We start from the raw sequence: 27,204 nt of genomic DNA on the forward strand, positions 1-27,204 counted from the left end.
TGGGCAGTCTGTTGCCAACTCAATATGCAGATTTTTTGAACCACTTGAGTGACTTCCAACTGAGCAGGCATCCATGAATTGTGTGCGATTGTGTAGAAATAACATTTGTTAACATCAGGTACATTTATTCAGAGTGCTAGCAGCAGTGGAAGTTGTACTGGTTACATGTTAGCTACCAAGCACATCTGCATATGCTACATAGAAAAACAATTTTCACGTGTGACTTCCAACTTGGTTAATAGTCATTACATTATTTTCAAAAATACGTTTTTACAGTAATCCAAGTAATCATTCCAATAAATTGTAATTGGAATTAAAATTGGTATAATTTCACTTCACATTCCCGAGGGGCTAATAATTCAGAGATTCTGCTTTAGCAGTTTCATTCCTCAAAGCACAATACCCTCACTCTGATCCAAAATACACTATTGATTTTACTTATTTTATTAGTACAGTGGTCGGATATTCTGTATCCTATATTCTGGCCGCATACATTGCTTAATATTCTCTTATGGATGCTCAGTGTTTTTGTCTGTGACTGTTTTGTTATGTCAGGTTCCTGCACTGCACTGAGAAGGACCTGGCTCCCTTCCTGGAGAAAGTGACTGATAGCACCTTGAGAGAAACTCTCGCCAATGGGGTGGGGTACTTGCACGAGGGCCTGTCTGCCACTGAAAGGAGAATTGTGGAACAGCTTTTCAACTCTGGTAAGGGAAAAGTCGAATGCAATCGAAGGCATTTTGCGTATCGTAATAGAGATTCACCTAAATGTTGGAGGACAAGCATTGTCAGGTAGGGCCATAACTGAAGAATATTAAACTTTCGCCATTTTCCAAAGTCCATGAAAAAAATACATGATTACTATGGTAGTGATTAATTGCCTCTACATCAACTGACAGAATAACAGAAGAAGACACAATGCACAAAGACGTGCTTCTCCACTCTGGCTTAAGCACCTCAATTGCTTGGCGAAAAGTAATGGGCCATTCCTGGCCAACTCCAGGAGGTTCCACCACAGCACCTCTGAGATGTTTTTCTGTGTGTTGGTAGATAATGATGAGAGATGTGCGCTTCATACCTTATACTCCGTTTCAGGGGTTAATGGTGTTCTTGTGTGTCGGCTAGCTGGTGAATAATTTTAAAAACACAAATGACATAAAATAATTGGGTCTGTAATCCAGTACTGAATTTTACTGTACTGTGATCCGAGACACAAAAGTATTTTATATGAACAAGCCAGGGAGTCACAGTAGGCCAGACGTCAGCTTGGACGTAAAAGTGTTATTTTTCCTCGCCCTGGGTGACGGAAGTTGCTGTCGCTATGGGTACGTTGTCCAGCTACTATTGGGAATTCCAATTTTGGGAATGAATTGGAGTCAACCACTACTCTGGTGTTCAGTAGAAGTTTTCAGTTGTGCATATATGACATTAATGCTCGAGTCTTACGCTGTGTTGCTGCTCTGTCTGACACTAGGTGCCGTGCAGGTGGTGGTGGCTTCACGGTCACTCTGCTGGGGAACAAATATTTCTGCTCACCTGGTGGTCGTCATGGATACACAGTACTACAATGGCAAGATCCATGCGTAAGTACCTCAGTGGACATGTTGCGATTATGAGGAGAAATTATTCATACTCATTAGAAGTAGAACACTTGCAATCATATTCATTCCCAATGATATTATCTCTCGAATAACACACTTATGCATTGGAATGTGTGATTTCAAACACTTTAAATAAACTGCTACAACACACAAGGGCTTTCACTTCTGTTCTAGTGTGGGCTCAAGCAAGTTGATACAGTGCATGGCATTTATGGTTGGATGCATTACAAAAGCACAAAGCACTGAATATATCTGTTAAAATTGTCAAAATTTGCTTCCCGGGGAACTACACCAAACTACAGAAAATATTTAATGATGTGTTTTCTTTTCAACAAATCTGCTTTGTTGAAATCCCGTATTCAATGACAAATATCCAGCTTTATTTATTTTTGTACAGTGGTTTCGTTGTTGCCTTTGAATGGTTGGCAACTGCGTTGGCAAACCGAGAGTAGCTACGGATTTCCACGTTTAAATGTATTTATTATGACCTAGGCACTCTGCTGTGTATAATATATTTTTAGACGATATCTGATTGTGTTATGGTAATTCACACACAGCTACGTGGATTACCCCATTTACGATGTGCTCCAGATGGTGGGTAAGGCCAATCGCCCCCTGCTGGACGACGAAGGGCGTTGTGTCATCATGTGTCAGGGCTCCAAGAAGGTAACAAGATCGTTTTTTTCTGTTTTCTTCACTTCATCCGAGTTCATACAGGAAGTGTAACGTGCGTTATCAGCTACTGCAGCAGCTGTTCTGTTTAATACTCAAATTCAGTTTCACTCTTTAATTTCGGCAGTATATATTGATTAACGGTATAATGGATGCCACACATCACTTTTCTTGGAATTTCTTTTTTTTTTTTTTTATATGATCAGTAAGTATTCATTATTTTTAAACACAATATGCAGTATTTTACATTTTCTTTCCTTGTGCAGCTATTTTCAGAAAAATGTACGCATTATGCACATTTAAAATGTCGCACTATTTTTCAGGATTTCTTTAAGAAGTTCCTCTATGAGCCCCTGCCAGTGGAGTCTCACCTGGACCACTGCTTGCATGACCACTTCAATGCGGAGATCGTCACCAAGACCGTGGAGAACAAGCAAGATGCAGTAGACTACCTGACCTGGACCTTCTTGTACCGCCGCATGACCCAAAACCCCAACTACTACAACCTCCAAGGTGAGCGGGTCATGCGTTCTGTTTGTCGAACATGGAAATGCAGAACATTTTATTTGGTATTAAATTATAGATTGTGAAGCTGTCAGATTTGATTGTGATTGTATTGGTCAAAGTGATAAGGATTCTGTTACGTGTCACATGATATTAGCCAGCTTTCAAGTATTAGAAATGCATGCAGTACATAAAGATCTTTAATATGCATTTAGGGCCCTATTTTCAGGCCATCACAAAATGATCTACTCTCGCTCCTCATGCCTAATATTTTGTATGCTCTTCTTGCATAGGCATGTCTCACCGGCATCTTTCTGACCATCTGTCCGAGCTGGTGGAAAACACACTACATGACCTTGAGCAGTCAAAGTGCATCAGCATTGAAGACGAGATGGATGTTGCACCACTCAACCTGGGCATGATTGCTGCATATTACTACATCAACTACACCACCATCGGTGAGTGACTCGTATTCAGGCATTAAACTACACCACCATCGCTGAGTGACCTGTATTCACCCATTAAACTACACCACCATTGCTGAGTGACCCATATTCACCCATTAAACTACACCACCGTCAGTTAGTGACTCATATTTGCACATTAAACTACACCACCGTCGGTGAGTGATTTGTATTCACCCATGATGAATCCTAAATGAGGTAAGTACTGATATGGAATCAAAATAACTAGAATTGCACAATTGGACTTACACTTCATACTCCCTTTCTTCAGAGCTGATATATGAGCAAATTGCAACCACCACATCATTCAGTTCAGGTTACTTTTGGCATGACCTTTTTGGCCGATATGACGTGGCAAGGCATTCCACCTCTACTGGAAGGTCTGGGAGTCTCCCTAAATTTGGCACCTGCTCACTGATACCTGTGGTCCGGAGTCTCCCACAAATCAGCAATGTACACCACCGACAGAAGTGAACTTTAGAAATTCAAATTATCCTGTCGCGAATTGACGGACAATTCCAAATTAAAGGTACAATGGGTCATTTTGGACTTCTAGCGGTCAAGAGAGGAATTGCAGCAACAAACACACTCAAACCACAGCACTGTTTATCCCTCACCCTTCTCTGTGAACGCACTGACGTTGAAACGCCATTGGCTATGGCAATTAGAACCAATTTTCAACCAGTGAGCTTGAATTATTGTACAGCTATACAATGTTTTGGTGTGCTGGCCTGTCAACTGCATATTTTGAAATCCAAATTTAAGGACCATAAACACTGGCAGAGGGTGAGTCAACATGTCAGTGAGCCATTTCCAATGATATGAAGGGATTTACAATGGTCTTGTAACAATGTTTTAACACAAAAGACCTATGTGCCTTTAAGGAAGCGAAAAGTGCCGGGCAATCCGCCAGGTTATGTAATGTGCATAGGAAAGTCCCTCCAGGAATGAATGTATATTCAACCAATCCCTGCATTCTTTGTGATTTGCATTACTTACAATTGTATCCAATTCTCACAATATTTCTGCATAAAATTGGCAGAGAAGCAAAACATTGTTTTTTGCGTATATCTGTGTACATCTTGGCCGGAAACCCAGCATGAACGCCAAATAAAAACCAGGCGTACAAGTCAGTAGATGCATACAATCACGCTGTTAGCAGTTATGTTCGGGATATGAAATGGGCCTGTGAAACCCGACAAGCGTTAGCTAGCTATCATCTGTCATAGTATAAATCTGCTCATTTTCTAAATGGTGTTTGTCTTGATAGATAAATGAGCTCGCTGTAGGCTACTGCGTTGTGACAACTTATGAAGCTTTGATTTGGTGCTTACTGGCTTAAGTATTAATTTCATATCTATACCAGCGTAAGTGATTGAATGCACTTTGAGTTAAATACTAAAACAACATAATTTTTTTCCTGAGCCTTCGCTTTGCCTTTTTTTTTTTCCTGCTGACTTGTAATTTTCAAACATTCTCACAATTTTATTGTAAAATACCCCAAAAATGTTAGGAATTGTGTGCAGTACCAGCGTTGGCAGCTTCATTCAGATGAAAAAAACTAAAAAATAATGTGCTTGCTTTCCAGAGTTGTTCAGCATGTCCCTGAATGCCAAGACAAAGATCCGTGGTTTGATTGAGATCATCTCCAATGCTGCCGAATACAAGAACATTCCCATCAGGCACCATGAAGACACACTGCTCCGCCAGGTGATGCTCACACAGTCCCATTTTAATTAGTTTGCTTATGTACAAATATCCTGAATATTAGGATTATATAGGATTATTTTCATGTTGGTAATATTTTTGGCGTTTAAAACGTATTTGAAAATATACTAAATTAAGCATTTATAGTTTTATTTTTCTAATTCAGTGACCTGTCCTTTTTACCAACCTAAAAATAGGCAGCTTCCCTACCCCAAAAGACGGATGCATGCGTACATTTTCACACCACTGTTGAATATAAGATTCAGTCGCTTTCCTTCCAGAATATCGTTCAGGATATCTGATATAACCATGATGTGTTTTTTTTTTGTTTCACAGTTGGCCCAAAAGGTGCCGCACAAACTGAACAACCCCAAATTCAACGACCCGCACGTGAAGACCAACCTGCTGCTGCAGGCCCACCTCTCACGCATGCAGCTGAGCGCTGAACTGCAGTCCGACACGGAGGAAATCCTGAGCAAGGTGGGAACCAGGGTGGCGCTGGTTCACTGGGTCACAATTCCTGTCTACACCATTGCTCTCATTTTGTTTTCTTTTTTCTTTTACTTGAGTAATGAGCGTCAAATAATTATGTCTTGTTGCAAATCATCTAAGAGCTTTCTCTTGTGCCTCACAGTGTACTAGTCTTCTTGGCAAAGTTTGTAAATCTAACTTGTTTGATTCAGTAAAAGAACATTTTCATAATTTTAACCGGCTCCACTTAATTAAGTGGCAAATCCAAACATGAGCTAGAAACTAGCGAACAAACTTCAGAAAGTAATCAAATGTCCAGATCAGAATTGATCGTTTTGTTGTATATATTTCTTAAATTGACACAAAAACTGATTGAAGCGCATAATTCAAAGTTATAATTTGAATAGTATGTTTATATAAGAAAATTACCATTTTCTGGTTTAAGAAATATTGGTTTCGCAAAATGAACATTTAAGATAATTGAACCTGTTTTTACTTCCAATACCAGTACAATATAAGTGTTTGTTTCAAAACTGGAAAGTTGTCTTTGTCTTTTGATAAGTCATGTTTTTTTTTTCTGCCGTTATGGTGTAAACCTTTTTCAGTGTAAAAGTAACACCAACACATTTTTATCTTGAAATAATTAAATAGAATATGTTGAATAACTCCACTTCTGCCGACAAGTTTCATAAACTAAACAAACTTTATTTCTGCCCTAGCCAAATTTTGTATTTGTGACATGGAGCCATATTCAGCATACCATCATGAGTACCCTGTGCCATATGATCTAAATTGTTTGTGTTCGGATGAGATCAATTACCTGTTTTTTCAGTTTTACAAACTAGCAGGTTTTAGATTCATCTACACAGAATAGTTATGTCAAAGTTAAATCTACAGTGCTGTACACTAAAAGGTTTTAGATCTTTAAACAAAATGTAATGTTAGTGTTTTTATTTTATTTTTATGAAATGTTTCATGAAATACGTTATGAAATATCCATGTCACCCCTGTGAAAAGGAATTTGCCCCTTAAATGTAATAACTGGTTTCACCACCTTAAGCAGCAATAATTGCAACCCAACACTGTTATAATTCTATATCAGCATCTCACATCGCTGTGGAGGAATTTTAATCCACTCTTCTGCTTTAATAAAGACAAAGCGTCTTTATTGGCTGAATGCTCAATTCTGATTTCTGCATTCTGCATTTTCCCACCGCATGCAGTGTCCACCTGTGAATTAGTGTCAGCGCAGAAGTCTTGCATTTGGGCGTGATTGTTAGTCTTTCCTCCCCGCCGCAGGCTGTCCGTCTGATCCAGGCCTGTGTGGATGTGCTGTCCAGCAACGGGTGGTTAAGCCCAGCACTGGCCGCCATGGAGCTGGCACAGATGGTCACGCAAGCCATGTGGTCCAAGGACTCCTACCTCAAGCAGCTGCCCTATTTCACCTCTGAACATATCAAACGTTGCACTGACAAGGTAAGAGCAGACCACTGGTTGCGACCTCAAGTCATTTTTAATAAAAAGAAAGCAATTAATAAATGGTTATGGCAGAATGCTGACCGAAGCCAGAATGCGAAATCCGTTTAGGGCGTGGTCAGGCACACCTTTGCTAGTTCCACAGCCGATTGCTCAAGCGCAAAGTAAGACAAAAGGTCCAAAAGGGCTGGACTTAACTAATAGGTGTTTTGGGCGTAACTTACAATAACTAGGAAACAAGTTCCCTTACCTTTAATACCAACTGCATTTGCCCCTTGGGGGTTTGCTCATATGACGGCGGGTTTAGCTAGACGTCAAACGGATAGGTTTACCTCTTAGGGAAAGTACCTGCTCCCGCACAAGTTAATTTACCATAGTCTGGAAAGTATAATGTGCTACACATGTTTCTGATTATCATGATAAAAAAAATTTTTTTAAAGGTTCATTAATCTTAATTAGGCTTTTACTTCTCATTTGTAGTCATTTTAGAATAATTTTGTTTGTACTTCAAACCGTCATGCTGCTGCCAGATGTGCAGTAGATGCTACAAGAAATGGTGTTCTCTGTCTCACAGGGCGTCGAGAGCATCTTTGACATCATGGAAATGGAGGATGAAGAACGCACTGGGCTGCTCCAGCTCTCTGATGCACAGATGGCTGATGTGGCACGATTCTGCAACCGCTACCCCAATATCGAACTGTCCTACGAGGTGGCTGAGAAGGAGGGTATTAAGAGGTGAGCAGGGACAGGCGGCTTGTATCGAGGCAGGATCAGCGAACTTCACCACTTTACCCGTACTGTTCCAGTGGGAACGTCACCACTGTACCCGTACTGTTCCAGTGGGAACGTCACCACTGTACCCGTACTGTTCCAGTGGGAACGTCACCACTGAACCCGTACTGTTCCTGTGGGAACGTCACCAGTTTACCCGTACTGTTCCAGTGGGAATTACAGCAGAGAATCATGTTCTGAACTGCCACATGAACAATTTGTGGATATGCAGGTCAGGATAATTCTGCTTGACTGGTTCATTTCATATCACTGTGGCAGCCATATGCTCTGTCAACAGCCAGTGATTCCCAAAAAGCCATGTGTTTCTTGGAGTTATATTTGGTGGGGAATTTATTTATTTTTGTCTTGAGATGGAAGCCCCCAACCCACCACCGACCAGAATAAATAAGACGGTGTTATCTAATTAACACGAGAGCACAGCCGACACCATAAATGCAATGAATCAACACAGTAAATACAATTGCTCAACACCGTAAAGGCAATGAGTTTTCCTAAGTGTTTGGGCTTAGAATTTCAAAAGTTATTTTAAGAAATCAAAAGAAACAAATGCAACATGCTCGTACCATTTTCTTCACGAAAATCCCCTGTCGGCCAATCGGAAACGGGTACTGTATCTCAGGTGGGAATCCATGAAGTGGGGTTGACGGAAAGGGCTTGGATGACAGTTTATTCCACTTACTGATTTTTGGACTTTTTGACTCAGGTGAATCTGCTGTGTGTGTCCGTGATTCTCTCTGATATCTTGAAACTTTCGTCCGCAGTGGTGGACCAGTTCTGGTTCTGGTGCAGCTGGAGAGAGAAGAGGAAGTGACGGGCCCCGTAATCGCTCCTCTGTTTCCTCAGGTACTGATCCAATAATCAATCTGCTTATCTTGTACTACGGTCATTAACCTTTCCCTCCCTACCTCAGCACCATGATTAGCCTTGTGCATGCCATCGATTATAATGGCACTTATATATAGTCATGTATAGATATTGTTGTATTGTATCAGATATTGTATTGTATTGTTTTACTCTGGGTATTCTAGCTGCCAACCGTGGTATGCTAGTAGAAGTTAATGTATTCTTCAAGGGTTCTGATTGTATCTGTATGTTTACACTAGGACTCGGAACTGTACCGTGCTCTCAGGTCCTCTTCGCACTTGTACTTGTGTTTGATCTGCACTTGGTTGTACGTCGCTCTGGATAAGCGCGTCTGCTAAACGCCTGTAATGTAATGAAACCCAGTCTTTCTCAAGGCCTCCAGTCCCAAACAGAATGCATACTACGGCTATACTGTATGTGCATGTGCAGGGGTTTCAAAAGGAAACATTTCCCCATCAAAATAGGGTAGGATAGGGCTGTCAAGATTATGACCAATAATAGAAAACCAAATTACTGGGGATGCAAAAACAATGACGTCCAAATGCTCTAGCAATACTATGAAATCATGGCTTTCCTGATGTAATTAACTGTGGAATTATATGGCACTAGAAGGTCAGAGCTACAAAATTAGTTATTACTTGTTGGGATTGACCAATCTGTTTTAGAGATATGGTTTGTTAAATTATGCGTTATAGTTTTGAGAAATCGGGCTTCAAAATATTGTGAAGTTCAGCTACTGCTGGGGACGGGTCTCAGTGAGTGGGGGCTGGACCGTGGCTGGGGCTCTCAGTATTTCATTGCAAAACAAAGAACCAACTTTATATAAAATAAACTAAAGGGCCAATAAATAACAACTTTTTTTGTGTTTGCACCTACATTTTTATGTTAGTAACTGATGTTTGTCAATTATGAGGACAAACACTCCGCTGATGAAAGTCAAGGGAGCCATTATAATGTGGAGAAATACGTCCAAAAATAGAAATACGGGACAAAAAACAGTCCTACCAAAATAAACTGGAACATTTATTATCATTATTTTTCTAATTGTCAGTTTGTAATCTTCTCCCTCTATACCTGTCAGGAAATGCAGCACACATGCCTAATGGGTTCCATCACTTTTGGAAATGTAACTGTTGTTTTACTGCTTCTGTGTGTGCTATTAAATTGTTCACCGTATTAGCACTGATGTTAAGGTACAGTGTCATCAAGAGCCTTTTAGTTGTTTTTCCTGCTGATGGCTTGTACGGATGATATACCCCGTGCTGAAATCTGCTTTGTTTTTGGTGGTGCTTGTTGTATATTGTTTTGTGTGCTTGTGTTGGGACAGAAACGTGAGGAAGGCTGGTGGGTGGTGATCGGAGACCCCAAATCCAACAGTCTGATTTCCATTAAGAGACTCACACTGCAGCAGAAAGCCAAGGTAAATCTGCCTCAGATGGGAACTGTAACATACTGGTGTTATTATGTTATTATGACGCTCAGTAGTAAAAAAGTAACTGACTGCACAATGTAATAGCTATTGTCTGTATTCCTACTTCTAGTGAACGACACTAGTAACCTCAGCATATCATTAACTATATATTCCCCCCCCCCCTCTCCTTCAGTTCATTATGTACATAATTGGGAGGGGACGTCAGCAGTGTTTTGAGACATTGTGACCAAAAGAAATTGGGCTCTAAGTTGTATGGATAAGTCCCATGTTCCTATTGTGTTGTTTGTGCTATATTGCTAACATTTCATACATTTTGCTGATAATTTGCATAAATAGTGGTAAGTTATTGTTAACTGATAAAATGAAAGACTAAGGTGAATCCTTAAGCTCCTAATTGGTGAAAGTGTAGACACCTGGCCACCAAAACTAACCATTTGGAAGATAATGAAGAATTCGAAGGCAAAGCAAATGATGACCAGGCAAACCTGCATTGCGTTGATATAGCAACAATTGCAGTGTGCTAAACTACGTAATTAGGAGCCTGTTGATTATCCTCACTCTTAAAAGTTTTTGTGTAATTGTTTGCAAGATGGTGCAGTAAGCTAAGCACAATATGAACATGGTCGTTTTATTATTAATGAAATTGCAAGGCTATTTCTGAAATAATGTGGTTTCAGGTAAATAAGCCATCTAAATATGAAATGCCTAATTAAGAAAGATGAACAGCTTGTTTCAATTTTAGATGACTATTGTGGTTGGATTGAAAACCAGAATACACAGGGGTTCTCTAGGACCCAGTGTGGAGACCGCTGCTCTATAACACTGTGGGCCATCTGAGTTAATCAAGAAGAGAATGCATTCAGCTTTAGATTTTGCAGTCAAATGTTGCAGCATTTTATTTTAGACAGGTAACAGATATTCATGAACACTTAATATGCAAACCATTTCACAATTCAGATTACTTATTTATTTATTCATAGTAGTAATGCAGGGCACATCCTACTTGATGTGAAGAAAATGTGAAAACGAATGCAAATCAGAAGCCGTTAATGCGTTGCTCCTTCATATTCCAATTAAGATCAAATTTGATATTCTAATCCTCACCCATTGTTTTAACATTTCCTTGGGAAAAATCATTGTATAAATGGGTAAATGGCTAGCATTTATATTGCACCTTTATCCAAAGCACTTGTACAATTCATGCTTTTCATTCACCCGTTCATACACACTCACACACCAACGGCGACTGGCTGCCATGCAAGGTACCAACCAGCTCGTCAGGAGCATTCGGGGGTTAGGTGTCTTGCTCAGGAACACTTTGACACAGCCCAGGCGGGGGATCGAACCGGCAACCCTTGACTGCCAAACGACTGCTCTTACTGCCTGAGCCATGTCGCCATGCCGACTGCCAGACGACTGCTCTTACCGCCTGAGCCAATGTCGCCCATGTATATATATAGTTCACAAATCTGTGTCCAATTTTTTAAACTGACAATATGGTTTCCATCTTTTCCACACCAGGTGAAGCTGGACTTTGTGGCACCAGCACAAGGGGTTCACAATTACACGCTGTACTTCATGAGTGATGCGTATATGGGGTGTGACCAGGAGTACAAATTCAGCGTGGACGTGAAGGAAGCGGAGAGTGAGGGAGACAGCGACTCGGACTGAGCTGGGAAAGTTCAGCCTCTGGGTCAGGCTGGGTTTCACCGAAAAACGCTGGACTTTAGGATGGCCCCTTTACTGTTGTTCGTCCTTCATACCCACCAACGTTTTTGTATTATGTCAAACGTATGCCTTTTCACAAATTAAGAGATGGGACGACCTAAATCTCCTTCAGTACAGGTTGGAATCTGCGCTTGATCTGTTATTTCGTAAGAAAAATGTCTTTAGCAAATTTCCCTGTGATTTTCTCACATTCGCAGTGGAGTTGCAGCAAGTAAATGTGACAACTCGTTTTCCGTACAAAACCAGGCTGGATTCTCAATGTGATTGGCCAAAAGGCAAAAACCTTTAAAAAGTTTAACCAGCTGTTTTTTATTTGTTGTTCTCTGAACCACTTTGTCCTGGCATTCTTTTAGATTTCATTAGGTGGGAACATTTTTCTACAATATTGTATTGGTGTTGTCAAGATAAAATAGATAATGCTTTGCTTAAGAAGATAGAATTGTTGTTTTCAAAGGCTACTTTAAAACATTCATTATGGAATATATTGTAATATTGTTCTGTTATTGTCAGCTCTAATAAAGAATTGAAATAAATGTCAAGTGTGATGTTTTCACAATAAATTTGCAGCAATGTGCATTAACCTCCAGAGACCCAAGAGCAAAAAAGTGTTATTATAATATTATTTTACATAATACAAGTGAGGCAGCACGGATGGTGCAGTGGGTAGCACTGCTGCCTCACAGCAAGGTGGTCCTGGGCTTGAATCCCTGTCGGCCGGGGCCTCTCTGCGGAATTTGCATGTTCTCCCCGTGTCTGCGTGGGTTTCCTCCGGGTACTCCGGTTTCCTCCCACAGTCCAAAGACATGCAGGTTAGGCTGATTGGACAGTCTAAATTGCCCATAGGTATGAGTGTGTGAGTGAATGTTGGGTGTGCCCTGCGATGGACTGGCGACCTGTCCAGGGTGTATTCCTGCCTTTCGCCCAATGTATGCTGGGATAGGCTCCAGCCCCCCTGCTCAGGATAAGCAGGTTAGGATAATGAATGAATGAATGAAAACTGGGTTGGCCTGTCTGAAAATGGTCTGGACTGGTTTTGAACATATTTCGTAGAGAGAAAATGCTATGTTAGTCCAGGAGACAATGTGTCAGAGAATTACAACATGGCCTTTGGTGTTGCGCAGGGAAGTTGTCTTGGCCCTCTTCTTTTTTTACTATATACCTTACCTTTGGGTGATATTATTAGAAAGCATAACGTCAATTTTCATAGTTATGCCGACGACACAATTGTACATCTCAATTGAGCCGAATGATTCAAGCGCTCTATGCTCCCTAACCACCTGTCTGTCTGGAATCAGTCAATGGGTGACTAAAGTACAAAAGTACAAATACAAGGTGACTAAAGTAGCATTTTTTCATCTAAGAAATATTGCCAAAGTGTGGCCATTTTTAACCAAGCATGATGCAGAAATGTTAATTCATGCTTTTATTTCATATAATGGAACCATTTTATGAATTGGTTCTCTGAAGTATCTAATGGTTTGGCCTCATAAGTTTGTTTTGAAACATGAGAGCACAAGATCAGACCAAACTGGAGCGAGTAGTGTGACTGGCTAGTCGGGTTGTTGGCGTAGAGCAGATCTCTGTTGAGGAGCTGGATGTTAAACTCATGGAAAATAAGGTCACACGGATTGACTGGAGCCAGCTGAGCAGGCACAGCCATAGGGACAGTGCAGCACAGGAGAAGGACTAAACGCAATGCGGTCTCCTTTATCCCAGCCACGGTCCGTCTGTATAATGAGCTCTCATTACATTACATTATTGGCATTTGGCAGACGCTCTTATCCAGAGTGACGTACAACAAAGTGCATACCCATAACCAGGGATAAGTTCGCTGAAAGACCCTAGAGGGAAGTACAATTTCAACTGCTACCTGTACAACAAAGATAAGGACGAGGGCCTTTTTTTTTTTTTGAACAAAGAAACAAACAACAGAGCAAAAGTGACCAAAGTTCACTATCCAAACACTGCTTACCTAGCTAACTAAAAATACCGATACACAAAGCAAGTCACAGAGACAATTAAGGTTCACAGGGAGGTAGGGAGGGATGGGGAGAGGTGCTGCTTGAAGAGGTGTGTCTTCAGCTTGCGCTTGAAGGTGGGGAGAGATTCTTCAGTTCTGACCTCAACAGGGAGTTCGTTCCACCACCGTGGAGCCAGAACAGACCGTAGTCGTGAGCGTGAGGTGGAGGTTCTGAGAGGGGGAGGTGCCAAGCGGCCTGTGGAGGCTGAACGAAGAGGTCTGGCAGGGGTGTAGGGTCTGATGATTGTTTGTAGATAAGCTGGGGAAGACCCCTTAACTCCTTGGAAGGCTAGCACCAATGTTTTGAATTTGATGCGAGCCATGACAGGCAGCCAGTGGAGGGAAGTAAGCAGGGGGGTGACGTGTGAGTATTTGGGAAGGTTGAAGACCAGACGAGCTGCTGCATTCTGGATAAGTTGGAGGGGTCTGATGGCAGACGCTGGGAGGTCAGCCAAGAGGGAATTGCAGTAGTCCAGGCGGGATAGAACCATCGCTTGGACCAGGAGCTGGGTCGAGTAGGGGGTGAGAAAGGGGCGGATTCTCCGTATGTTGTATAGGAAGAACCTGCAAGACCGGGTCACCGCCGCAATGTTATCGGAAAGGGACAGTCTGCTGTCCATCACCACGCCAAGGTTTCTTGCACTGGGTGATGGCGTGAGTGTGGTATCCCCGAGGGAAATGGAGAGATCCAGATGAGGAGAGGTATTAGCAGGTATTAGCTCTCACACAGCAACATTAGTCATAGCCCAGTAATGCTTTCTTATTTCCCAGGTATGATGTACTGTATTAGTTTGTGTTTTGTGCTCGAGCTGAATGTATTTGCTCTTTGTGTTTGTGTGTTAATGCTTTTGGTTTCATTTTGTATTGTAGTGTTCAGGCAAATTCATTTCCCCATTGTGGGATAATTAAGTTGACTTGATGAAAAAGGCCCACTATGTAATTTCCAGTGTACATTCAGTTGTTTGAAACAGGTTGACGGCTGTGAAAACATTAAATGTCTGTTAAATATGTCATTATGATTAATGTATGTTATGGCACAGTTGTCTTGGTACAGTTGTTTCTGAATGTCGCTTGATAAAACCTGCCCAGGCAAATCACTTTGATCCAGGCTTAGGCAGGGAACTGAAAGTGAAATGAACTCCAAAATGGAGCAAGGATTATTTCACTTTTCAGATTGTGTGTTTTGTGTAATTTTTAGTTTGGCCTTATTAAAGCCCCAGCTACATTACATTACATTACATTACATTACATTAGTGGCATTTGGCAGATGCTCTTATCCAGAGTGACGTACAACTAAAGGGCAAAATGCATACCCATAACCAGGGATAAGTGGATAACAGCTAAGCACTATTGTGGAGTTTGTGTCCCTAATATTGCAATACAAGTGCAATCTATAAATCGATACAGCACTGTAATTCACTTTATCTATTCAGTGAATTAAAGAGAACCTTCAGCTTCTGCCATGAATCTCAACCTCGAGTTCAGTCCCTTGCAATAGCGCCATAAAGCCACCAGATGGCGAAATGCATCCACTTTGTGTTTCCAGTATTCCAACACGACCCACAGATCTGATAGTGGTACTTTTGGCCATTGCAAGTTTCTGGTATGGTGCATGGTTTAGTTTTTCTATTTAGTATGAAGATGGAGGTGTCATTTTGTTGGCAGGATGCTGGCCATGTTCTAGCAGATGATTGTGGCTGAACAGGTGTCCTGTTCTACAGCTGTGTGTACTGGGCTGGGAGCCTCCACTCCAGGAACACAAAGAGGCTCAAACTCATCCAGAAGGCCAGCTCTGCTGCCCCCCTGGGTACATAATACAAGTGAGTCCAATAACACTGGCTCTCTAGTTAAAGCAATTGTAAAATACTCTAATGAATCTGCATTGCGTGATTACAGCTACTAGAAATGAGTCTGAAAAAAATGAGAACACCTCAGACTGGATGTTATGCAAACCACACTTATGCCTTGACTTTGGTTTAGAGGTCTAATCCATTCAACTTATGTGCAGCAGATCCAGGTTCAAACCTACAGGAAAAGCATTTCTTTCAGAGCGACCAAACATACCTGCTCAGTAGACCAGCAGTGACTGTACAAAATGTATTGACTAGTGGTTACACTGCAGTAATAGAAGCAATAACTTGTGCATCTTATACAGTAGTTAATTTACACTACTGTAGATGAATGTCATTAAGTAAACTGTGCATATTTTAGCCCCATCCTGATGTACTTGTCATGCTGGGGGGGACAGTGGAACCTGAAGCAGACACAGGGGTGTAGAAAATGGCATGTTTAATGGCAGAGGACAGGGCAGACAGAGCGTAATCACAAACAGGCAAAGTTCAAAAACCAGGGGGTCAGTCCACACAGGCGAAAGTAATAAGGCTGATCCAAAAGAAGAGTCCAAAAAGCAGGCAGGGATCATGAACAGAAATACAGATACAAAAATCAACAAAACAAGACAGAATGCCACAAGGGCAAGGGCTCGGGAACAAGGGGGCTAGAACTGGGGGGAACAAATTCAAGGGCTCGGGACTTGACAAACTAGCAAGGTGCAACTGAAAAGGACAGGTAGAAATACACAGGGGAATGAGACAAACTAGGCGTGAGGGTGGTCTGAGAAATAAACATCAGGTGAGACGCATGAAAGGGTAATGATACAATAACAAGGGGGAAACAAAAACACGGACTGGATTCACAAAGACACACACGTAATACAAACGGCTCCAGATTAGGGAGTAGACAATTGCACAGAATCAGGAGATGTAGAGATACGGAGAGACAGGTGTGAATACTTTGCTGAAACTACGCAAGCAGACAGAATTGAAACTGGAGATGCGTTAGTAAATTAGTTATGTGATTAAATCTAATCTACCCAAATTAAGTGACTGTAAGTTTGTTAGTTAGACAGACACTAAGTGTATTAACGTTATTAGTACTGTACAATATCTAAATTAGTAGTTGTTAGTAAGAATAGTGCTTTACAACATTAACTTGTGAAAGAACCGGACGTAAGGAATGCAAGATTGTAAGGAAGGTTGAACCCCGGAACTACCGTAAACACCCGCATAGTGGAGCACGCAGACAGGGGAGTGACTGCGCTAGTAAACATTCAGACTCAGACATCACAAGGGAAGACGAGTGCAAAGACTAATGAATGTAAACAGAACACCAGCCATGGATATGAAAAATATTAAATTACAAGAATAACGATAATAAACAATGATAAACTAACAGACAGATAACAGGAACATAACACAACACATATTGAGCCCACACATAATCCCATACAAAATATGAAATAAGTACTACTGTAGCACAGGAGTCCATGCAGTAATAAATAACAGCAAGATGTTTTTATAATTCAGGTTTAATCACAAACAGATTTTACAGGAACAGGTTCAAACAAAGCAATCATAACACAGTAAATAAGGAAACTCAATCCATTACTGTTCACATTAACGACTTTGCACAATGGAACTCTTGTGAAAATGAATGAAATTGACTGTAAAAACTAGTAGTAAAATGTAGTAGTAAAATGCAGTTAACTTGAGAAGTTTGCCACTGGCTTCTTTTATACAAAGATGCAGATACAGGAGACAGAATTATTACCATGTGATGTTATATGACAAATGATTGGTTAGCTATATTGTATAAAGACTAGGATACTTCCTACTGTTACTTTGGAATTCTCTGGTCTCTTGAAGCTTCTTGCACGGAGCACACAGATTCCCCAGATTAATCTGTTTTATTTTAAACTAAAGATTTGCAATGAACAACCATTGACTCTGAGTGCTTCTTCAACATCATTGCTGCCAAAACAACTTCACCCACGTAAAAAGGGACGAGGAGTAAAAGCAACAAATATATTTCCTCAACATATCATACACTCCAAACCCAGCACAGACGGGTGTGTGTGTGTATAAGTGTGTGTATGTGTGCATGTGTGGGGTAGAGGGGTGTGTGTGTGCATGAGAGTGTGTGTATGTGGGGTGGAGGTGTGTGAGTGTGTGTCTCTCTACTCCAGTTGGCAGAGGGACACTGAGCTGCCCCACCACACATAAAACCCAGCACAGAGGGGTGTGTGTTGAGTGAAGTGTGTGTGGAATGTGTGCAGGAGGGTCAGTGTGTCAGAGTCAGAGACGCTGTAGAAGGACAGAGTGGCAGCCGAATGGTCCACACACACTCCTACCCTGTACACACACACTCCTGCTCTGCGATAGGGGGAGGGGGGGGCAGGTAGGTGTGTGGGGTTATCATTGTGATAGACAACGTATCTGTATTTATCGCACCACAGACTCCAGGAGTTTTTATTCAATCCAAACCCACAGTCAGCAGTTTCTTCTTTCCTGTTGATTGCTTTATATGTCACTGCTATAGAAACCCCTCCCCCCTCAGACACACTGCACTCAGCCTCCCAGTAACAGCGCTCACACACACTCTCTCTGCACATAACCTGCTCCCAGTACTCAAATCTCTCTGGATGATAAGAATATGGCTTCTGTCTCCTTGGCGTGTGTGTCACCTTCCTGTTCCCCTCGGACAGAGACAGCTCTCTGTGCACTGTGTTTGGATCCAGTGTGAGCCGACAGCCGTCTGCACACCAGAGACATTTCTGAGATTAATTATCATTTCGTAATATTCACCTCATTATGTGTGTGAGAGATGTTTTGGTAAAGTCTCTCTCTCTCTCTCTCTCTCTCTCTCTCTCTCTCTCTCTCTCACACACACACACAAGCACACATACATACACAGTACAGTGTGTATCTATAGAAAGTGTTCTGCATGACTCACATTTCCTGGGTCCTGGTTTGATCCTGTTCTCTCCTCCATGTTCCACACTGTAAGAAACACAGAACAGTGTGAGTGTGTGTGTGTGTGTGTGTGTGTGTGTACTTACAGCAGTGTGTGTGCGTGTGTGCTTACAGCAGTGTGAGTGTGTGTGTGTGTGTACTTACAGCAGTGTGAGTGTGTGTGTACTTACAGCAGCGTAAGTGTGTGTGTGTGTATGTACTTACAGCAGTGTGAGTGTGTGTGTACATACAGCAGTGTGAGTGTGTGTGTACTTACAGCAGTGTGAGTGTGTGAGTGAGTGTGTGTGTGTTAGTGTGAGTGTCAGTGTGGCAGTGTGAGTGTGAGTGTGTGTGTGTGTGTGTGTGTACTTACAGCAGTGTGAGTGTGTCCAGTTTAGCAGCAGACAGCGCTCTCACTCCTGAGTCTCCTGGGTGATTGTATCTCAGGTCCAGCTCTCTCAGGTGTGAGGGGTTTGAACACAGAGCTGAAGCCAGAGAATCACAGCCTCTCTGTGTGACTCTACAGCCTGACAGCCTGCAGAGAGAAGAACACACACCTTACAGCACATTCACATAAACTAACATGTAAACTAATATGACAATGTACAAATTAATCTATTAGGATTATATATAGTCAGTCATCCATGTCAGACTCTGACTCTAACCAGTCCATGTCAAAAGACACCAATGCCCTGCAAAATTCCTCTCGGGAGCTGGGAACTGATGTTGTGTCAATTTGAACTGATTTGTTTATTAGGGCTTGGTCTTCCTCCTCTATCTCTGCACTGCATGGAGGCTCTCTGTGGGGCTGGCATTGGGGCTCTCTGTGGGGCTGGCATTGGGGCTCTCTGTGGGGCTGGCATTGGGGCTCTCTGTGAGGCTGGCATTGGGCCTCTCTGTGAGGCTGGCATTGGGGCTCTCTGTGGGCCTGTCTGTGAGGCTGACTGGGGCCTGACTGAACCAAAAACCATTCCAATATGATATTATTCAAATTCTACACATTAATATATAAATTAACAGAGCTGTGTGTGTCACACATCTTACAGCACATATAAACCATTTAATTGGTGTCACCTGTTTACATTTACATTTTACATTTTTGTCATTTGGCAGACGCTTTTAATCTAAAGCGATCTACAAGTCCATAGGTTCTTCCACAAGTTAAAGCATCACATCCATAACTAGTAAAACATGAAGTGTTGTTCTAAACATATAGTCATCATAAGTGCAATTTCTTTTCTTTTTTTTGGGGTTAGACAATAGGGATAGGGATATCAGAAAGGGGGGCAGGGGAACTCAGGAGGGAGGACTAAGGTGCAGTTTGAAAAGGTGTGTTTTTAGTTTGCGTCGAAATAGGGGCAGGGATTATGCTGTCCTGACAGTGGTAGGCAAGTCATTCCACCCCTGAGGAACCAGAACGGAAAACAGGCGTGAACGTGCAGCTCGACCACCAGGTGCTCATAGAGAAGGAACCATAATGCGACCAGAGCTGGCAGCTGGAGTGGTCTAGCTGGGGAGTAGGGAGTGATCAAGGATTGTATGTAAGGTGGGGCAGTCCCCTTAGCAGCCTGAAAAGCCAACACTAGGGCCTTGAATCGGATGCGTGCGGCAATAGGAGGGTGGGGGCGCTTGATAGTACAAGCTGGGAGACCGGCTAGGAGGGAGTTGCAGTAATCCAGGCGGGAAATGACGAGCGCCTGGACTAGGAGCTGGGTGGCTTTCTCAGTTAGGAGATGACGGATACGGCGTATATTGTACAGGAAAACCTGCAGGTTCTGGCAGTGGAGGATACTTGTGGAGCCAGAGTGAGGCAGTTATCAAGAGTCACCCCAAGATTCTTTGCCGTACGGGAGGAGGAAACTACAAAGTCATCAACAGTCAGTGAGAGGTCGACTGTCGGAGAGGACTTAGCAGGGATGTAGAGAAGCTCAGTTTTGGCAAGGTTAAGCTATGGAGTGGTGTTACAGAGAGGCTGGTTGTTGTGTTTATGAGCTTGGGCAGATTGAGGCATGGAGAGAACCCTGTTTGGTAAGTATTGTAACATTTTTGCTAAATTCTGCTGTTTTGGTTGTTAAATGTTTGCAGTGCTGTTATCGTTTGGTTAATTTGCGGCAGCTGTTGAATTTATGGACTTGCCTATGTGGTATAGACATTTGTGCTTTGTCTAGGTTTGAGTTGTAGTTCAGTTTCCGGGTGGGAAGGGCAAGTCCTTGCTTAATTGGCAAATTGTCCATGCATTTGAGCTGTGGAGGATCAACTCCATTTAACTACCACTGGTGTAAAATGGTTAATAAAAACGTCTTGATGCTGCCTTTGCCGGAGTGATATTTACTTGTAGTGCTGGTTCAGTGGAGCGAGCACACGGCAGGAATGCTACAGGTCAGGAACATTTGTTGGCTTGTTTGTATCACGGCGTGTGGCTGTGAATGACCGATCATGTGAGTTATTTGGCTGATTGGGTCATTGGGACTGGAGGTTGGTTGGAGTCTGGGGGTGAGTGTGGCCCGTCTTGCCTGTCCCTGTCCCCAAAGTCTTTGGTTTGACTGGGAGAGTCTGTGTGTGACTCTGCACCTGGTCTTTGTGTGTGACTCTGCCCCTGGTCTGTGTGTGTGTGACTCTGCCCCAGAGCCTGGTGTATGAGACTCCTTGGAGCCCCATGTCAGTGTTTGGTGACTGGAGTCATCATTTAAGGGTGGGGGTGTTACGTCCCTAGGACTCTAGTCTGCCCCTAGTAGAATGAGTGGTGTGTTGGGTGGTTTTAACTCTGATTGCAGGATTGGAGGCACCTGTGGGGAACCCTATATGAAGACTCCTGAGGGAGGAACTTGGTAAGAACAGCTACCACCAGGGTTCCATGCTGCCCATATTGCTTGTTTTGGTCCCTTTGTTAATAAATTAATCTATTTTTATAAATGTTTTCCCATTTTTGTGTTGCGACAAGCCAAAGGGGCCTGGTCGTAACAGTAGTGATTGAAAAATGTAAAAACGAATTTATGAAAAAAGGATTAAAGGGATTAAAAGCTCTAAGTTTCCAATAGAAGGAAACCACCACCACATAGGCTTTGAGTAGTTTGTTCCAGCAGATATGTGAAAGTCGAGCACTAATTTATATGCACCACTAATGCAAATATCCAGGCTACAACTACAATAATGTTTTGATAGATTGCGCAGTGTGTCCATCTGCTGAGTTCAGTAAGCAAATAATTTATTTCTCTTTAACTAGCTTCATACAAACTATTTTAGCCATTTAATTGCATGCTGGCTAACTCCTATTACAAAACCATGTCCACCTAAAACTCAATACAGGCTAGCAATTACAAAACCAAGAGTATAGATTTCCACTTTGAGATATTCTCACATCCTGCTCTCCCAATAGCATAACCCCTAGATGAAAATATGTTTCCCCCATGCTTCTAAGTCAAAATCCTATGCCTCTGCTTGGAACAAATACTTATGAGTAGTCTAAAATATATCGATAGAGGCCTGTGGATTTAAACATGTTTCACATTTGGCAATAGGCTATGCTTAAAATGCTCACAATTTAGTAGGCATACAGTAGGCTAGACAAATCCTACTGCAGGCTACTTTTAATTTTGACAGTTTACCATGGACAACTGTAGGAATTTGTGCACTTCATTGTTCTTTCATGTATTTGTATCAAATCTAACTGTAGCTTCATTACTGAGCTTGCAGGTTTGCCAATCTGCCTCTAGTTCTAAAAGCCACTGCCTTCCAGGCGTCTCAGACCTTGGACTATTCAGTGACTGATTGTGGTAGACTCGCGCCATCTACAGTATATCGAATAAAACTTACTGCGGAAACCCACAGAATTCCATGGGAGAAGGACTCCCTGTGGAATGCCGCAGTTTAACACTCATTTTAAATTACTCCAACTGCAGGTGAAAAGAAGTTAACTCGTAACTCTCAACACAAAATTCTGTTTCTTTAAAATATTTGTTTTAAATCAGTCATTCAACCTTTTAATGCTTTCTAAATGGAGAAGGGCTTGATTAGGGTGAACTGTGATATTCTGGATTATGTACTGTAAAAATGTTTATGGAGAAGAATATGTTCTCTGAAATGGAATTTACAATTGTTCATTTATCAAAATGGGTGAAATAACTAGAAAAAAATCCATCCATCCATCCATCCATCCATTATCTGAACCCGCTTATCCTGATCAGGGTAGCAGGGGGGCTGGAGCCTATCCCAGCATACATTGGGCGAAAGGCAGGAATACACCCTGGACAGGTCGCCAGTCCATCGCACGGCACACGCACCATTCACTCACACCTACAGGCAATTTAGACTCTCCAATCAGCCTAACCTGCATGTCTTTGGACTGTGGGAGGAAACCCACGCAGACACGGGGAGAACATGCAAACTCCGCACAGAGAGGCCCCGGCCGACGGGGATTCGAACCCAGGACCTCCTTGCTGTGAGGCGGCAGTGCTACCCACTGCACCATCCACGCCGCCACTAGAAAAAAATGACCCTGCAAAATGACTCCTTCTCATGCTTCATGTCTTGTATATTTGTGTTGCCTTATTTATCAAACGTGAGCCAAACAAACTAAACACTGTAGATCATTCGGAAATGCATTTACACAAATAATATCAAGGCTTTCAGGATCCAAACGGATTCCATAAATGCTCTCAGCTGTTCGTATGGTGTGTGGAAATGAAAGCACACAGTTCTAAAGCATGTTTTGTGGTTTTATTGTTCCATCCATTCATTCATATTTTATTTTCATTTGCAGTGGAAAAATTATTTTAATAAGCCAATTAAAAATTCAAATTATTCATCATTTCAAAAACTGGATTCAACATTAAAATGGGTGATGATTAATTTGGGTAATCCTAATTAATTCATGCTTAATTGGAGTTGAATATGAATTCCATAAAACACGTAAACAAAGTTTGCTATAAATAAGGCGTACCTGTCATAGCTTAGACAGTCCTCCAGAGTGTGACATGCAACCAAAAATCTGTCTGCCTGACATTTAGCAGGTCTGTCTCTGTGTGACTGCGGTGCCCGTTACACCCCGGCCCTGAAACGCCCAGCCCAGACCCAACATCATCGGTGGAGGTAACTGCTCCAAAACCTGTCTCCCCTGTCACATCTTCAACTGACTCTGAGCCAGAGCCAGAGCAGACCACATACAAAAAGTCCAAAATATACTCTGCCTTTCGCAAAGAATGGCCTGTCCAATTTCCGTGGCTCAGACATGATAAAATGGCCAACATATGCATTGCATTTATTGCAAAGAGTGCGGTCAAAGCATTGCTGGGAACTTTTGCTGTCGGAGCATCGACGTTCCGAATTGAAATGTTAATAAAGCACAATATCTCCAAGAATCACGTCCTGGGCGTGACAGGTGCGTGGCTGGCAGAGGAGCCCCCCTCCCCGCAGCGCCAGAAATGATAATACAATTTAACACTGCTTATAATATAGCCAAAGAAGAGCTACCGTTTACTAAGTTTAAGTCCCACATCATCAAGGAACGGGTTAAATGTAAACCCAACCTACAGCAATGAAACTGCCTGTGCCCAGTTCATTGGGGTGATCACAGAAAAAGACATCTGTTCAAATCGCGAGATACAGACATTTCCACTAAGGAGTGTGAGATCGTCTAAAGCCACATCTTGTGCAACGGGAGACCGGACAACATATTATTGGCCACATCGAGGTGGAGCATGGCGATTTTATACATATTAACCCTAGCACTAGTTTAAGCAGAAACAAGACATGCAAGAAATGTAAATAGTCATTATTCAGATAAGAATAATAAGATTCAATAAGCTTCAATAAGGCCCCAACTATTGAATCTGTCATTTCTTATTTTCCATTTGATTTTTTCATGATCACTTTCTCTGTTGTAAAGCCATATTGTCCTGTGGATGTTTACATAAAAACTGTTGTAGTGGCTTAAGGACATCACCACTATCTCTTAAAAGTGGTTAGACATGCTGTCCCACTGCAACGTGTCCGGTTAGAAACACAAGAGGATGCCACTGAATCCTCAACACTTTATTTATCACTGCCACACAGTTAGCACACACTTTCAGTTGAAGATGTGGTTCTGAAATGGATAATTATCTAACCTGGTAGCATTATATACATGTATAACAAGCACAAATATGGTTATAACATGTGAGACATTACAATCTAATCTCAATAAACATGATGCATCATGATGCATCCACACTGTATTAGAATATGGACACTTAACCATTCCAGTCAACAGTGCCCTCTGCTGAGTTCAAGTCGCGATATTTCTCACACCTGTTGGCCGACAAAAGCTGTTCACAAAATTTCCATAAAAGTCATAGAAATATGTGAAGGTATTTTTAACTTTGCAAGCTAACTTGCCACATGACTGTAGTTGAGTAATAATGAGTAATAGATGTGAAACCTGTGTTTAGGCTACTGTAATCAAGATAAAATAAAACAGCAATATCTTGCCAAGCTTTAGTCTTCCCCGGCCCTGACATTCTACTGCTTACACCCATTTCACTCTGCACGCAGCACGGCTCCGGTGTGTATACAGCACCTACGACACCGCACAACATTTTCCACCAGCTCCATTCCTCTTTATTCCTGTCCTATGTGGCACATACGCAGTTTATGTAGCCAATATAAACAAAAGTAAGCCAATTAGCTACATTATGTTTTCATGTTAGTATGCTTACACAAAATTTCAAAAGACAGATCGAGTGTCTTTCATCTTTCCCTGGCCATCTCTTTAAATTGCCTGAAATTGAATTCCTCATAAGGTATTTTAGAGGCACCAGTTTGGTGCACAGTTTCTGTTTACAATTGATTGGTATTAATCAACATACACACGTTTATATAAAAAAAACTGTCTAGGCATTTGATAAATCAATCAGAATTTGTTAGTTCCATAAATATAGACACAGATTTATGAAAATATTGATAAATGAGGCCCATTGTGTGTAAACATGAGAAAAGTCTAGCCGAGTCCTGTTGTTTTTCCTGTCGGTCCTCCACATTCTTCTTTGTTGAAGGAACAGCCTAGACTACACAAATTAATGCATTTGATGTCATTGTCACAGCCCTTTTTGACTTTTTACACTATAGAAAGGCCAAATTCAAGTTGGTTATCCCCAAAAGTATTGTGTTTGCAATTTTGCACGCACCCGACCATCAACAACATGCAGAACAAAAACGCTGTTTATCTAACCTCAAGAGGGAAGGCAATAAATCCGCTTCTATAAGTACAGTGCAGTGTGGCTTGAAAATAGCTGGCTATGCGCGAACATAAGTATAATAAGCGCAACTAAAAGATAATGTGCTAATGTGAACTTACATCTGCATCATTCCGTATGTTCTTCTCTTCTTTAAAACTCGTCCGCCGGTAAAAACAATATCCGATTTTCTTTCTGTTCCAATGAAGATCACTTTCATGGAATGTTCTATACTGTTCTGTGTCGGAAATGAGTAAATTGGTTCAAAATAATTTTAACAAAATAAACTGTTGCCCATATTGTCTTGCGAAACAGTGTTTCCCCTACACTACTATCAGTGGCCTATAACATTGATCGCTTGCCATATTATTCATTCATGTGGTTGCGTTCATTTACTTCTGCTTTTATGTTTACTTTCCATAGGCAACGTCTTCAGCGTTATTGTTCGCTATCCCAACTGTTCCATACCGATTTGATGATTGGCTTTATGGTACATGCAAACGAGGTGCAAGCATGAACATCTGCGAATCATACTGAAGAAATTCACCGTTTTCTCTCCTTGCCAAAACTGCCCGAGGTAGGCCTATAGCCTAGGCCTACGTTTTGCTTTATTCAAAAAAACCTTATGTTATGGAACGATGCCTTGTCCTACATGACAACAACACTTTACAGGCCACTTTACACTCAGCGCTTTTGTAACTTGGGCCTATTATAGATATCATTCATTCATTATCCTAACCCGCTTATCCTGAACAGGGTCATAGGGGGCTGGAGCCTATCCCAGCATACATTGGGGCGAAAGGCAGGTATGGTCTTTGGTGCATCATTCTCACCAGGTGTTCTAGTATCGCTGCGGACTTTTCTCTAGACGCGGTAACGTTTGATTTTAAATTGCTAATTTGAACAGCAGGGGTTAGGGCTTGAGCCAGTTTGTTTGTCTCTGTTGCTGTTAATCACTTCTACTAGTTGCATACCTGTAGAGTGATTGAACATTTGTCTTAAATAGCTGTGGAATTTGTCAGTAGATTAGCTTTGATTTGGTATTGCTTGTGAGCAATTGTAGGCGATTCAAATAGGCGTGTCAGCTAGCGTCGCTCCGTCCCAGTTTGTGATGTTATGTTTCACCCCATCCCAGTCTGCTCTCTCCCTCGAAGACACCCCCTGCGACGTGGGCCTCCACGGCGTCGGAACCCCTCGAACCTCAGCTACCCCCCGCTGACCCCCTGTGAGGACTTTGCTGTCACGGGGACTCTGGAACTGCCAGTCTGCCACTCGGAAGGCTGACTTCACCCCCTCATATGCCTCCCTCCAGTCCCTACAATTCCTTGCCCTAATGGAGACCTGGATCACACCTGACAACACCGCCACTCCCGCTGCCCTCTCATCCTCCTTCTCCTTCTCGCACACTCCCCAGCCTTCCGGCCGTGGCGGTGGTACTGGTCTTTTAATTTCCCCCTCATGGAAATTCTCTGTTC

The 27,204-nt window shown here is 42.1% G+C and overlaps 2 protein-coding genes across 2 annotated transcripts in view; one reads left to right on the top strand and one right to left on the bottom strand.

Annotated features, from left to right (window-relative positions):
• snrnp200 (small nuclear ribonucleoprotein 200 (U5)) overlaps positions 1–12,244 on the top strand; it is a 44,874-nt gene extending 32,630 nt beyond the window's left edge. The window contains exons 34-45 of the mRNA XM_061260314.1: positions 556–707; positions 1,475–1,583; positions 2,159–2,267; positions 2,597–2,786; positions 3,071–3,235; positions 4,830–4,951; positions 5,285–5,428; positions 6,719–6,895; positions 7,470–7,630; positions 8,449–8,530; positions 9,879–9,971; positions 11,505–12,244. Of these exons, the coding sequence (XP_061116298.1) occupies positions 556–707; positions 1,475–1,583; positions 2,159–2,267; positions 2,597–2,786; positions 3,071–3,235; positions 4,830–4,951; positions 5,285–5,428; positions 6,719–6,895; positions 7,470–7,630; positions 8,449–8,530; positions 9,879–9,971; positions 11,505–11,654 (1,654 nt within the window). The 3' untranslated portion in view covers positions 11,655–12,244. The remainder of the gene's footprint in view (positions 1–555; positions 708–1,474; positions 1,584–2,158; positions 2,268–2,596; positions 2,787–3,070; positions 3,236–4,829; positions 4,952–5,284; positions 5,429–6,718; positions 6,896–7,469; positions 7,631–8,448; positions 8,531–9,878; positions 9,972–11,504) is intronic.
• Positions 12,245–15,961: 3,717 nt separating this feature from the next.
• The window catches only part of LOC133140507 (NACHT, LRR and PYD domains-containing protein 3-like), a gene marked incomplete at its 5' end in the record, with an annotated part of 65,258 nt that continues 54,015 nt past the window's right edge, over positions 15,962–27,204 (bottom strand). Inside the window, 4 exons of the mRNA XM_061260509.1 lie at positions 15,962–15,985; positions 18,254–18,324; positions 18,523–18,569; positions 18,895–19,056. Coding sequence (XP_061116493.1) covers positions 15,962–15,985; positions 18,254–18,324; positions 18,523–18,569; positions 18,895–19,056 — 304 coding nt within the window. The remainder of the gene's footprint in view (positions 15,986–18,253; positions 18,325–18,522; positions 18,570–18,894; positions 19,057–27,204) is intronic.

Source organism: Conger conger, chromosome 11, assembly GCF_963514075.1.
Source record: "Conger conger chromosome 11, fConCon1.1, whole genome shotgun sequence".
NCBI classification, from domain to species: domain Eukaryota; kingdom Metazoa; phylum Chordata; class Actinopteri; order Anguilliformes; family Congridae; genus Conger; species Conger conger.